The sequence below is a fragment of the Haliotis rufescens genome, unplaced genomic scaffold (assembly GCF_023055435.1).
Source record: "Haliotis rufescens isolate VD_foot unplaced genomic scaffold, xgHalRufe1.0.p SCAF_7, whole genome shotgun sequence".
Lineage (NCBI taxonomy): Eukaryota > Metazoa > Mollusca > Gastropoda > Lepetellida > Haliotidae > Haliotis > Haliotis rufescens.
In genome coordinates, this window is record NW_025964361.1 from 53,584,163 (window position 1) to 53,600,024 (window position 15,862).

Below are 15,862 nucleotides of genomic sequence, written 5' to 3' on the forward strand. Positions count from 1 at the left end.
GAAATATGGAGATAGGAATTCTTATTTTGTACTCTAAAACTGAAATAAATATACCCTTGTGGGTCTGTTCTTACAAAGCCAGAGCATCAAAAATATATTTTTGTGCCATTTTCAGCATATCACAATAAAGGGTTTGGAAAAGTCCTTTCACCCTTGGATGAAAAACTCATCCACTTGGAAGTATTGTGTATGGACAAATCACCACAAAATAGCAATATCACCAAATGAAATACATTGTCGACTGTTCCCAAAATAATCTGAGCAATAAGCGAGACATTGCCGTGATGTCCGAGATATTGCCGTGATGTCCGAGACATTTGATGCTGGAAATGGTCAAGTATTATTCATACATTCAAATTGAATGTATAACATTGAGGACAAAAGAACACGGCGCCTGTGTTAATGGGCATGAAGAATGGCATTAAGGCTGCGAGAAGTGATACAGCTCACTAACCTGACCTTGGTGCTAGGTTCCTGCAAGCCTACGGATTTGTAGCCAAGTTCTAGAAAATAGGTTTACTGTATTGTTTACCTTGATTTTTGAGAAAAGCTAAATATAACTATCATGTGATTGGAATGTAAACTTTATCATGAGCCTTTGGCAGTAGGTATATAAAATTATTGTCCATTTTTGTCAAGTCTGGATCGTAACTTAGCTTAAAAATGCTTGCAGCTGAATAAAACAGTTTATTCCTTAATCTTAATCTTGAACTTCAAACAATAACGTGTCAAGGCCGCATGTAACCAGTTCAGTCATACATAAGAGGAACATTTTGGAAGTATTAAAGAAACAGAAATGATTTTGTAAGAATGAGAAAAGTAGTGTGAACTAAACATGGCAACAAATCAGCAATTCATGGTCGTGGTGATGAAATTAAATTCTGATTTGTCAGTCAAGGTAAACCGGTGGCATGGGTAAGAAAACCGCTGTGCATGCAGGCCCCTTACTGTATGTTTTTTATGCACCAATGTTTGTAGTGATGCGCATGGTACATGACTTTCAAATCACGGAACAGTGGTTGAAGAACTTAGTGTTACCCCAACATTTACAAACTTTTCCTAAAAACTTGCATGAAAACATTGTTCTATCGATATCCTAAGCATCAATGCATATAACAGTGACTGCTCATTCCGAATTAAAATCTACACTTCGGCTACCTCAAATTTTAGAACAGTAGGTTTATCTCCTAATTGGAAGAAACCGCCTCCGTGGTCTAGTGGTAGAGCGTCCGCCCGGAGAGCGGAATGTCCGGGGTTCGATCCCCGGCTGCGTCATACCAAAAAACATTTAAAGATGGTACTTGTTGTTACCCTGTCTGGCGCTCGGCATTAAGGGGCTAAAACAAGGCCTGGTCGTCTCGGAGTCAGTATACCGTCTCTGAGTGGGGTATTCATGTAAAACTGCGGCATGGTATCTCAGTGTGCTAGCACTATAAATCGGCATCAGTCCGGACTAGTACAAGCAGCCACACAAACACACACACGTACATGCACGTCGCTATATAAGTGCAATAATCTTGGACGCGACGTTAAACCCCATTTCACCTCACCCTAATTGGAAGACATTACTGCTGGGCTATCAGCCATGGCAACATAAAGCATCACAGTCTGTTGATGCAGAAATGGATACATCAGTAAATATTAGTCAAAATATGAAACATTCAGGTCATCTGAGTACATTTGTGACGCCAAGAGGCAATTAACATTGACATTATGCAAACTGAGGGGAACAACTAAACTATTTTCACTACTCGTCCAAATAACATAGTCAGATCATTAACCAGGCTTACGGCTGTATTTGAGACTGCAGAGAAGATGGCTGTGGGGCCTGATATTTTCCTGTATTAAGGTCAAACAATCTTTGGGTACACTGGAAGACTGTCATAGAGTCGTACCCAACGGCAGGAAGACCTGCAATACTCTGTCACATGACAAGATGAAGATGTCGCAAGGGATGCTCTGTCTGCATGCACCACCACTGTAATGGTTACCGTACACTTTAGTTAAGTTATCTCTGAAATATTCCATTTCAGGTCGTGGGCCAGTAAAAGTTAAACACAATGTAACACAGTTCTACAACCAATGACCATAAAGTAGAAGTATGGTTTGTCATTCAAGGGAATATGAAATACTATTTTTATGACAACAGTTTCAAGGCAATATCAAATACTATTTTTATGACAACAGTTTCAAGGGAATATCAAATACTATTTATATGACAACAGTTTCAAGGGAATATCAGTGAGTGAGTGAGTGAGTATGGTTTTACGCCGCTTTTAGCAATTTTCCAGCAATATCACGGCGGGGGACACCAGAAATGGGCTTCACACATTGTACCCATGTCGGGAATCGAACCCGGGTCTTCGGTGTGACGAGCGAACGCTTTAACCACTGGGCTACCCGACCGCCCCTTCAAGGGAATATCAAATACTATTTATATGAGAACAGTTTCAAGGGAATATCAAATACTTTTTGTTTGACAGCTGTACAAAGGAAACATCAAATACTATTTGTATGACAACAGTTCCACTTGAATATCAAATGTTATCTGTATGACAGCTGTATGAAGGCAATATCAAATACTATTTGTATGACAACAGTTCCACTTGAATATCAAATGTTATCTGTATGACAACTGTACGAAGGCAATATCAAATACTATTTGTATGACAACAGTTCCACTTGAATATCAAATGTTATCTGTATGACAACTGTACAAAGGCACTATCAAATACTATTTTTATGACAACAGTTCCACTTGAATATCAAATGTTAGCTGTATGACAACTGTACGAAGGCAATATCAAATACCATTTGTATGACAACAATTCCAATAGAATATGGAATACTACTGCATGACAATTGTACCAAGGGACAATTGACTACTATTTGTATGACAACGGTTCTAAGCAGTGAGACACATTCGTTAGCCGACCCTGTGAAGATTCCGGTATAGAATAGGTCTTCAGCAACCCATGCTTGCCGTGAAAGGTGATTTTGCTTGTCGTAAAAGGCCACTAACGGGATCCGGTGGTCAGGCTCGCTGACTTTGTTGATGCATGTCATCAATCCCAAATGCGTGGATCGATGCTCATGATATCAATCACTGGTTTGTCTGGTCAAGACTCGATTATTTACACAGACCGCCGTCATATAGCTGATATATTGCTGAGTGCGGCGTTAAATTACAAACCAACCAACCAACCAACATTCGGTAGCCACCTGGTCACGCAGAATATCGCTATCACAAGTCAGTAATGTAGTTGAGTATGGACAGTACCACCAGTGGTTGACAGCATGAGCACTAATCCACACCACCAGGGTATAGTGACCCAGTCAAGAATGTCACACATTGCTAAGCCCCATGTCTGTTTAGTTGATTCTTCAGGGGATTTATCAAATGTCCTCCAAGGCTGATGTTTGGTCCAAAATTTTGTAAAAGTTAAGATTTAAATGAATAGGTTCCAAATTCTAATGTTTAGTCTGCAAATGTACCAACAAAGACAAAAAGATTTTACCTCTAAATCAATGGGGAAAAAACTTGCAAATATTTCCAAATTTAACAAAATATTATTATTTCCAATTTACCTGCCACATGTTTGAAAGTTTGAAATCTTCGCTAAATCTCTGTTAGTGTGTTATAAAACACTTCACTCTACAGCATCTCCCTATATGGCATCTATTATGTATTTTATTTATTGATGATTTCTATGTGTCTGGAATTTGTGGAAGTCTATATTGATATTTCATTTGAGTAAACTAGTGCTGCACTGCTGTCTGTCTGCCTCAGGTGTCTAGACTAAGGTCAGGAAGAATATATGTTAGGAAAAACAGGTTTGACTTCTCTTTTCAAATAACATGTTTATTTCATCTGGACATTTGACATTTCACTTGGACTTGTTATTTGATAAGAGTAGTCAGATATTATTTTTGAAATAAAAACTGCATTGTTAATTTTAGCAATGGAAGAGAGAGAGAGAGGGTGGGGGGAATTCGTCGGTGATGATATTGACCATTTTTGTGAAAGAGAGAGGAAGAGTCTTGACTTAATCTTTCTTCAGTTAAAACCTTTCAGTAGATGAAGTTCCTATACATGTGTCATCAGCAAATAATCTAGTAATATTTTGAAGCTGGTCAGTAATACCATTTATGTAAACTATAAATAGTAACAGCCCCAGTACAAGACCCTGGGGGAGCCCTGCCTTGGTGAATGTATTACGTGATAAGCTAATAAATACTCTTTGGCAACGACCTGACCGTTAGCTACGACACCTCGCTAGTAATTTACCAGTGAAACATTGAAGCCTATGCAATACACCTGTATGCCATACCCAGTGCTGAGAGAGTATAGTTTCATATTCCCTTTAATTTGAAATGATGTAATTATTCATTTCACTGTATATACTCATAAATCCATTTCTGTCCCAGTGTTGTGAACGTTTCACAGACTTATGGGTTTGTTTAACAGTAACCTTATCCTTTTACAGAGTGGAGAGTCACCCTTACACTTCGCCAGCAAGTATGGTTTCCCGGATGTGATCGAGGTCATCCTGGGGTACCCAGGTCTCGACAGACATCTGAGGAACAAATATGGGGAGACTCCAGAAGAGGTAAGACTGTTCTATTCTTATTGTTTGTTGTTTAATGCCACACTCAGCAATTTATTCCAGCTACATGACAGCGGTCTGTAAATAATCGAGTCTGGACCAGACAATCCAGTGATAGACATCATGAGCATCGATCCACGCATTTGGGATGTGATGACAAGCATCAACCAAGTCAGTGAGCCTGACCACCCGATCCCGTTAGTTGCCTTTTACGACAAGCATAGTCGCCTTTTACAGCAAGTATGGGTTGCTGAAGACCTATTCTACCCCAGATCTTCACGGGTACTACTATTTATCATGACTTCTTTCACAATTTAACCTTTTTGTTGACCACACATCTTGTGTAATCCCAAACAAGTCGCTTAGCTGCCCTGTATTGATGAGTCATCATGTTGGATGTGACTCACTTGCTTGTCAATAATAACAATAATTATGACACACCCACAGCCATCATGATACGAGAGTTATGAACCCTTTCTGAAGGTCACATGGGCGTCCACCCGGAGAGCGGAATGTTGGGGGCTCAATCCCCGGCCGCGTCACACCAAAAGACGTTAAAAGATGGTACTTGCTGTCTGGCGCTCGGCATTAAGGGGCTTAAACAAGGACTGGTCGGTTTGGAGTCTGTATACTGTGTCTGAGTGGGGTATTCATGTTAAACAGCATCATGGTATCTCAGAGGGCTAGCACTATAAAATCAGCATTTGTCCGGACTAATACGGGCAGCCACACACACACACACACACACGTGAAATAATCTTGAACGCGCATAAACCCCATTTCACCTCACCGAAATATCAACAGCAAAGCGTGTGAATGCCTACAATAATGGCTGAGTAATATTTTGTCTGTAATGGAGTGTTGTACCAGTTCTACTTCACCGAGGGCATCATTACACCGTTGTACATTGAGTGTTGTGCAGGGAACTGAGAGAATCAGTTTTGTCAAACTGCTTATAATATCCACTGACTGAATTTGTGTCATCTGAAAGATGTAATTTATTATCACAAGTGTTACACTCATAGATAATGGTGACGGGTTATATCCACTTTTAGGACTGAAGATTTCATCCGAAAGAAAGCCCTGGACTGGAAAGCACAATTAAAGACTCCATTTCATTCAATTTCAATGAATCAACTCTTTTCAAATTCAAAGGTTCATTAAGACACTAATATGCAACTTAAACATCAAGCCATCATGAAAAAAATTTAAAAGAATTAGGACCAGTTTCTTATTTTCATGTGGAAACCTCTAAATAAGTCAAGATTATCCATGTTATATCGTAACATTCCACATGTTTCAGAACAACTGCTACACAAGAATCGCTAGAAATTGATTCAGCTTTAGAAATTGGCACTTGTCCTGTAGCCCTTGACAAACTGCCCAATAGTTAAGGTATCATAAGGACTAGTAGAAATTTGCCCTTTTTAAGGGTTTTGCTATATGTAATCATTATAAGGACTGCTAGTATCACCGTTGTGCTTTCTTAACTAAGGCCCAGGGCCCCGTTCCTCAAAGTGATCTTAGCGCTAAGGTCAAAGTGATCAAAGTAAGTCCCATACTTTAACATAGGCTTACGATCATCGTAGCGCTAAGATCGCTTTGAGGAATGGGGCCCTGGAGCTAAGATACTAAACAAAATCCTGGTAGGTACATATTTTAATGAAAATGTCTTCCATTTATGTGGATAAAGTACAGTGCATATATAAATGTTCAGCAATCTATTTTGTCTGGCTTGACACTTGAAGCTGAAGTTCAATACCTAACCTAACAAGATCCTAACTTATCCATGGTAACAATCCCCAAATCACCCCGATGATGATAACTGGAGTTTTCCCCACTGTATCCATGGCAGTGATGGATAGTACCAAAGCTGTAAACAATGGCGACCTACATCACTTTCCTCCGAGCTGACGTGACAGGATATGACCCAAATACAGATAAAAACTGTGTTAAAAACTCACTCACTCACCTAACTTATCCAATATTATCTGACAACTTTGTTTGCCAGGTAGAAATTCCATTACCCTGACAGTAATGGATCTTGATTTGTCAATTCCGATGTCAATTTGGCGTGAGTTGAGCTGAAAATTTGATTTAATGGACGCATTCAAAAGAAACAATGTCAAGGAAGTCATAATTGATTAAATTTTGAATCTAAGTTTTTTTTATTGACAAAACAGTTGGATAGCCTCATGGTTATAGCATTCGCTCATCACACGAAAGGCCTGGGTTTGTTCCCTACATGGGTACAATGTATTTCTGGTCCCCTGTTGTGGTTTTGCTTGAATATTGCAGGGGTAATTCTAGGGAAGGTCTTCGTGCTTTTGGCACCCATTTTTGAAAAAAAGGCCCATAGTTTCTAATACAATGGGGCATTTTAACATTGTGCTGTATTGGCAAGTGTGGGTGTATCTCTGGAATATTTGAAATTTTCACATGAAATTCCCATGTCAGAAAATTCCTAGAGTGAACCCTGATATTGCCAACAGCAGCGTAAAACCATACTCACTCACTGTTGTGAGTGGGCACCAGGCAGGATCAGGGAAGACCACCAGCTTCAGGAGATACTGACAATTCCACATTCGTAACCTGGGGCTAGTGAGTGAGTGAATCAGTTTTGTTTAGTGCTGCATGTAAATCTTGGGCTAACTGTTTTTGACCCCTAGTCCAAATGGCTATTGAAGCATACATGCTATTTTATTCAGCGATATAGAAACTAACAGCTTTAGTCTACTAGTCCTTATTATGATAACATATAACATTTCTATTGGTCCTTATGACGCCTTTAGTATTGGGCAGTAATGCAAGAACTATAGGACTATTGCCAATTTCTCTCACTGTTCTTACACTGAAATACTACTGTATTGACAACTTCTTCCAGCCATGCTCTCACTTCGTTTCACTGGTGGTTAAACTTAATGTGCTCTGTTAATGTGAATATAGTGCTGCATTAGGCATTCATATTGTTTCATGAAACTTTGCAAGAAAATTTACCTAAAATATTAGGTAATTAGTTTTGCAGTTAATTTTGCACAAAATGTTCATTTCCAGCTTGTTAAAGAAATATTAGTGATGTTAAGGCCACCTTAAACGGTTATCTGTTCTTTTTATAAATGTTAAATAGAATTTAAAATGGTTTTGGTGTACCTATGTATGAAACAATTAATTTATAACTCTCTCTCATGTGTTGTAAAAACCTACTCATCTAAGTTCAATGAATATCTATAGTATTCAATGAGTATTTCATAGTCTCATTAAAATCAGATCTTAGTGCTCGCTACCACCACACAAAGATCTGAGGACTTCCCAATACAGCACTATTTTGTAGTTAAAAGGCTAGCGGACTAGTGTGAATTTTCGAAGGCTGTAAAAGCAGTGTAAAAGATCTGCCAATGTTTTCCATTTGCCGTAAAATGTGTTAAAATTGGATCCGGTGACCTTGTTGAAGGGCGTTTAAAAATATTGATAATCAAAATTGTCATTGATGTGAAGAAATATAAGTGCTTATCGATATGAAAATTGTGTCATCAATGATATCTTACATAATCTGTTGTGATGAAAAAGTTTAGATTTACCAAAGCAGATTTGTTATGTCCATTGCCAAAGATGGAAAGCAACTGATTTTGTTATATCTTGTCCACAGAGTATTCCATGCATAAATGTATCACCACTCACCAAGTGACGTGAAATACGCTGTTTTTTCTCAGATGTTTTAGCATATTTGCTCAAAGTTACTTCTCCGATATTCATCGATAATGGATTGATATTTAGTTAACGATTATCATTCTCTATGTTTGGTTGGTTGGTTGGTTGGTTGGTTGGTTGTTTAACGCCGCACTCAGCAATATTCCAGCTATATGATGGCGGTCTGAAAATAATTGAGTCTGGACCAGACAATCCAGTGATTGATATCATGAGCATCGATCCACGCAATTGGGATCGATGACATGCATCAACCAAGTCAGCGAGCCAGACCACCGGATCCCGTTAGTCGCCTTTTACGACAAGCATAGTCGCCTTTTACGGCAAGCATTGGTTGCTGAAGACCTATTCTACCCCGGATCTTCACGGGTCTCTATGATTGATACCGATAACCAGCCCTACCTGGTTGATGTCAAAATCGGTAGGTCAGACTCTTTACCACAATGACATGCAACAATGCTCATGATATCAACCACTGGTTGATCAATTGTGATGCAGGTCACATTATGTAGCTGGAATCTTAGCAGCAACTTGGAATCTTGGAATGTAGCAGAGGGCATAAAAAACAAATCAATCCAACGCATTCAATATCCCTGTAGTGTACATACAGTCTCTCGTTGACATACTGGATTAAGAAAGATTCATCATCAGACACTACTTTAGAAATACCAGAAGCAAATGTCTACAGTATTTCCAATTTGGATGATATACAAAGCCATTTCTCAGATCATATTTCAAGCGACCAAATTACTAATTTCAGCCATTCTCACTCCAAGACGGTTCAATATTTTGAATAACCCGTGCTTGAGCTCTACATACTTATAAAACATATACACGTCTATGTAATATGACAGGTTTTGAGTTTCCTTTGTATTGAAATTGTGCTCGAAATGATGCATGCCCAGCACAACCACAGTGAAAATTGCCCTTGTATAATGAAACAGACAGACCAAAACGCTCGCAGTGTCTGCTTGATTAAGTGAGAAAACTTCCCGTCCTTACAAATCTTCCCGTCTTGGACTAGGGGTCTCATAGCAGCTCGAGTCCTGGAGTCCTGTCTGTGCAAATTGTTCTGTGATGAGCACCAGAGGCAATTGCCATTTGGGATCCACAACGATTACATTGCATAAATTCATACAGCAGGTTCCATAAACATTATGTGGTCTTACTTCTAGTAGAGGGTTGACTGGTTGACTTGCAACCATGGGGCCAGGAATTTTGAAATAATAATAATAATAATGATAATGATGATAATAATAATAATAATAATAGGCGGTTAATATTGCGCATATTTCCACACCACTCAAGGGCATGCTCAAAGGGCTATTATTACCCCGGTCACTGGATCAATGTGCGCTCAAGAGTCATTCTCAGCTCCCTGGGGAGTATACAACCCAAACTGCCTCTAAGGCTCTAGAAGGTTAACAACCATATTTCCATCTCATCCTACCGGGTACCCATTCACTGCTGGGTGAACAGAGGCACATTTGGAACAAAGTCACTTGCCCAATCCCGTTAGTCGCCTCTTTAAGGACAGACATGATGCTAATAATTAACAGGCTTAATGTGACACTTAAGCTTACACACACACTGACGACAGTGTCACTTGGGTTCCCTCTGTTCACAGCTCTACCACCACAGGCTGTTTGCTCTTACAAGTTTGTTTGTTTGTTTGTTCAGGCAAATGGGAAACAATGACATGCATTAACCAAGTCAGTGAGCCCGACCACCCAATCCCATTAGTAGTGGTGTCAATCGAAATATCGATGTATTGCTATTGGTAAGCACTTAAAATCAGTAAGTCAATTGTTAAATCCGTTTCCGATCAATAGGATTGATTTCCGTTAGGAATATCGATAGTTTTGATTGTATTTACCTTATCAATAAAATACATGCAATGCTGTTCAAATTTGTTTTTCTTTTGATGATGAGTTGTAGTTATTTACACATGGTAATGTGGAAGTTTCTTTTTCTAAAATTATTAGGGTAAAGAAAAAACAAATCGGTCATATCTCAAACTTTACTTTTTATTTGTTGTTATGGTTTTCACATTCAAAGGAAACTTCAGTTCCAAGGTTTAATTCAACACCAAAATTCATCTAAAATGATACACTGAAAACTATCGATATTTATTGCAATAGTTTCTTTCAATATCAATAGTTATCATAATAGTGATTTCCAGACCAATAGTTACCCCTACCAATTAGTCACCTCTTGCTGCAAGCATGGGTTGCTGAAGACCAATTCTGACCTGAATCTTTATGGGGACGATGCTGAACATCTGAAGATTCATGTATCATGCACCATCATAAACGGGCCCCTCACCCAATACTAAAGACTTGTTTGGTGCATGGCGTTGCATCTCAATTTCTTAGATTGATGCTCATGATGTCAATCACTGAATTGTCTGATCTCTATCGCTGGAATATTGCTGAGTGCGGCGTTAAACAACAAACCTCTTCATAGGTTACAAAGTACAGACACATGAATTGAATATTTCTCCTTCAGCTCGGTACGTGTTCAAGTTCAAACAAGTTCCTAGAAACCCAGGAGGGAGAATTCTTTGTCCTGAGTGCTCAGTGTGTTGTGTTTGTTTGATGGCCACTCATTTACAAAGACAAAACACATAAATATATCTGATACAGCAAGGCATATAATCAATAACAAATTAACTTGTGTAGATAACACATCAATTCCATTTCCCTGACCAGTGTAACCAGATGTGGTCAGTGGCTTGAGTATTGCCCACTGGAATACATCCCAGGCCAGTGGTGATATCTGGATCCTATCAGATTCCACGTTGGACCATGGGAGAACTCGTAGCGTGGAAGTTTTCGATGAGTGCTGATTCATGTGTTCCCTTTGGAATTTCAAGCGGGGTTATTGATGTTAAGCTCGCCACTTTTCACATTGATATTGGCCAGTTTGTCAAAGTTTGGTTCTCAACGACACTTGACGGTGTAAAGAACTGCATGATGGGATATGTGGAGCTTGGGGCATGAGGCCAGTAGGGCACAACAACAGTTTGTAGTGTAATGAGTGGCTATAAATTGTTGATTGTTTTTGCGATCAGTACCTCTTGAGTGAAGTTAGAACAGTTGGTGGCCAACAATTGAATTGCTTTTTAACATGGTGGGAGCAGGCTGCCTATAGAGTGTAAATTAGGTGTCATTATTTTTAGAAAGTGTTTTTTGCCTGAATTCAGAAATAGAAAAGTGACTTGTCTGAGGGTGAGCTAGTAAGTAAGAGTGAGTGTGAGTGAGTTGTGTCTTTAACAGTATTCCAGTTATATCACGGCGTGTCAGCTTAATGTGGGAGGAAAACCCCAAGTGATGCAGGTCTCAGACGTTTACCACGTCGGTGAAACCCACGAGCATGGGAATGGTGCTTACAAACCTAGAAACATAATTGGGGCGAACCGGGATTCGAACCCACAATCATAGGTTTCTGGCGTGCCCAAGGGACGCAAATCTGCACAGCGAATTGCAGCGCCTTAGACATGTTAGACGACTGGGCAGCCTGTGCCCCTTAGTAAGAAGGGAGTCATTAAGAAGGGAATGCGTAAGAAGGTAGTGAGTGAGTGAGTGTTGTTTTTTATGACACAACAACAAAATTCCACCACTTTAACAGTATAAAAATAGTTACTCTTGACGAGATCAATATGCAAAAACAAGGGCCCAACCCCATCAGCCGAGGTCAGGTCAGACCACCGAAGGGGTCAAGTCTGAGGGTCCTTGTTTTCAAATATTTTCCTCGTCAATAGTAATCATTCGTTTTCTTTTGCCGAAATTCACTTTGTGAAGTTTATGAAGTCTTTAAACGGTCCTCTGTTTTGATACAGTAACATAGCTGCGAACTGTAAGATGCCATCTTGTTTTCTAGCAGACCAGTCAATATTCATCACGTAACCATCTTCCTGAGGCAAGAGAGTTGACTAACTTTAAAAGTCCAGTTTCCACCCTTGCCGAACTAGGCTTGATTGACTGGGCTCGATCGTAGCGCCACCAGTGGCTATTACCAATTATGTCCCTTCTTAGCCTCTCCTATGGACAAATCAGATTCCACCTCTCGTATCACTTGCGTTTGCTTCACACAAAATGGTGGCGCCCAGTCAGGACGATCTGATCAATAATCAAGATCCATATTGTGATAAAATGGGTCTTACATCGCGAAATGCATCAAATCACGTGAGCTCCTTGATTATAAACATGAAAAGATTTGGAAAATATCTGTTGACAACAAGTTGGCGGTGCAAATCCTGCAATCGACCGAAATCAGCACGACAGTGTACGAACCAGATTTCAATTTCGGTGCGCGATTTTGTTTGGACTATTCAAAGACTCGTTAGTCCAGCCAAAATGTAACTCCATAATACCAGCCTAGTTCGGCAAGGGTGGAAACTGGACTTTTGTCAGTTAACTCTCTTGCCTCGGGAAGATGTCACGTGACAGGTCAGTATTCGAGGGCAGTATCAGTCACATGATTTCAGGGTCTACATTGAACTGTATTGTTTCGTCACATGGTACGAATTAACAGATGGAATTGCAAGATTCCTGATAGAGATATAACAATGACATGTGAATAATCAAGTCTGACCCCAACAATCCATTGGTCATGAAGATCAATCGATACAGTCACTTAGGGTGTCATGCAATAAGCCAGATCACGCATTGCTTTTAGGATAAGCATTTGGTCGTAGAGACCCATCTCTACTGCGAGTATGACAATTAACCTCATGTTGATTTATATTCTTCAAGGTCTTAGGTCATATCAGACAAGGTTAATAACTATCCACGTTTTAGAATGCGAAAAAGCAGTTCTGGAAAGATTGGGGACTAGAAACTCTTCACTTGTACTGATGTAAAGACTTCTCTTGTCCAGATTGTCAGTTTCCCCTGCTGTGCTCGAAGAAATGAGGATCTACCATTCTCTTTAATGCTTAAACAGTGTTTACAGCAGGGATTATCTTTCTGAACAAAGACAAATGAAAGATTTACTAGTGCTGCTAAAGTTTCACAGGGAAATGCCTCATGACTATGCCATACAGCTTGCCTTGTCAAGTATTTGTGCACAGGTGGCTCAGTCACCACTGTGTAGAGTTGCTTCCCTTGGACTAGTCAGGAACCTATGATGGTGGGAATGAATCCCAAGTTTCAGCACCATACCCTTGTCATGGGTTTCACAAAAATGGTTAATGTTAAAGATGAGCATCACCTAAGAGAGACACACACACACGCACACGCACACGCACACGCACACACACACATACAGCTGGAACTCGACATTGTAGAATAGATTATTATTATTATTAATCTTGTTGTTATTATGAAATATTAAACTTCTGCTGGCTCCTATACATTTAGGCAAATAAAAATGTGATAACATTTGACCTTTCTACTTATCCTTCAAAGTTTAGACAAGGCAGAAACTCTCTGCTCAAAGTTTGAGAATTAGTCACTCTTATGCAATGGATCCCTGACATTTAAAATCTCATCAAAATGTCATAGCTTCTAGTTTTGAAATTTATATATACAGGTCATTTTTTATATGAGTTGCTAGTTTCCAAGTTTAGAATAAATATGGAAACATCAAATATAATTAAGCTGAGCACAGTTACTTCAGGAGTGGTGTCGATAAAGAAGTTGGAAAAACGACCATGGGGTCTGAAAGGTAGTCCAATGTCTTGTAGATATCACTGAAATCAACAACACTGAAATCAACAATCGCTGACCTCCTCGCCTAGTTCTGAAATGATTAGACAGCTCTTGTTTGTGATGAGGTATATTATTCTGGACCACTGCTGATGAAGTTTTAATGAAATTCTGATGTAGATCACGTTTCACGGGGACACTGGCCCGATGATGTCTTTGCTGTTTTGAAATAGACGTCATTAGAGAGAATTGATCTGAATTTGCGTGAAATCTGTTTCCATTGTGGCTTTATTTGCCGATAAAGGGTCCATTTCTCCATGAAATCATCAAGAATACAGACATAACGTTTGGGTATTTTTTTGTATTTTTCAAACCAAGAATAACAGTAGTTGATTCTGTTTGTTCTTATGCAGTACTAGCAGAGATTTTGTCTTGAATCGTGTAAGTGTCTTCATACATTAAGTTCCGTTGTGTGTCATGTTACATGGAATACAAAATCGTATTGTGATACAATGAATATTCGTGTGATAAGGTAAATTGAACATAACTGTGTATCATGATGAACACATCTATGTATCATGGTACATCTTGTACACTGCATTGTATCAGCAGGGTTTACACAACGCACAGATACAGAGAATGGACACAGAAAATACTTATACAGCGCCCAGAGGGACGCACAATAATATTCATGTACCTACAGCGCATCAAGAGCAGTTACGGGTGTCATCATTTCAGCCATCAAGCATGACCACTGTCCACATGATCATTGATTCATTCCAGGCTCTGAAGTAATTTTCAAAACGTCCAGTACACAACACCATTTCATTACTTCACAGGACCCTCATATTGCATGAAAGAGCCCTTTAAAATCATTATTAGGGGTCCCAGAGCTCCAGATAAGCTGCGTATCTGCGTGAAATACGCATCAGAAATGCAGAAATACACAGTAAAATATAATCCAAGCGTATCAAATACGCAACGAACATTACAGATACACTACAAAAATAAAACTTGTGCGTATTATCAAAATATTGTGAAGTAACCCTGCGTATTCGATTAGCAAATCAGCAACTTATTTTTAAATTATAAACGATGACAGTTACATCATGATCATTTGCCATCACACTTTCTTGTGGAAGTATCGTGGTATTTTTGAGTCCTATAAAGCTCTCGAACCCACACGACACCAGTTTGCAGGGACTAGATGAATAGTGTTTTTAAATATTTAACTTTAATACCCACATGTGTAAAAACTAGTGGGTAACAGAAATTTGAATACGCAGATAGAATTACTGATACCCAATGATTTTAAAATGCATGGGTAAAATACCCACAACACCAAAAGCTTATCTGGAGCTCTGGGTCCCCTGAACACCCACTTTTGTAGGTCAAGGTAAACCCCTGTATCAGGAAGCTTACACAACAGACTGGGGGAAATCTAGCTTAACAAGATGTTCAAATATTATCTGTTTCTGTTTCTCACAATATGAGAATATTTTGCCTTCAACTACACCTTGATGGTGGCTAGGTAGACAGGCAATACCTTCATTATCAGCTGTGGTTTTAAAAGAATGTGTATGCAATGGTTGGATGGTTGGATTAAATCTTAGGCTGTTTATGTACTCTGAGTGATATTTTCTAATATCTTGTTACTTCAGGTTGAACACAAGTCTAGTACTTTGGTAAATATATGGAACAGTTTGATGAGTCAGCATTTGAGATAAACCTTTTCACGATTGTGATATTGAGGCAACCTGAAGACTGGCTAATTTCAATACCCAAAACAGTAGTTTGACATACAGTGAGTGGGTGAGTTTGGTTTTACGCCGCTTTAAGCAGTATTCCAGCAATATCACTGCGGGGGGACACCAGAAATGGGCTCCACACATTGTACCC

At 39.3% G+C, this 15,862-nt stretch overlaps 2 protein-coding genes across 3 annotated transcripts in view; one reads left to right on the forward strand and one right to left on the reverse strand.

Moving 5' to 3' along the window:
* The window catches only part of LOC124133683 (phosphatidylinositol 3,4,5-trisphosphate 3-phosphatase TPTE2-like), an 89,474-nt gene that overhangs the window by 32,759 nt on the left and 40,853 nt on the right, over positions 1-15,862 (reverse strand). The gene's annotated exons all lie outside the window — the stretch shown is intronic.
* LOC124133682 (ankyrin repeat and LEM domain-containing protein 2-like) overlaps positions 1-15,862 on the forward strand; it is an 87,284-nt gene that overhangs the window by 8,768 nt on the left and 62,654 nt on the right. The window contains exon 5 of the mRNA XM_046498143.2: positions 4,488-4,610. Coding sequence (XP_046354099.2) covers positions 4,488-4,610 — 123 coding nt within the window. The remainder of the gene's footprint in view (positions 1-4,487; positions 4,611-15,862) is intronic.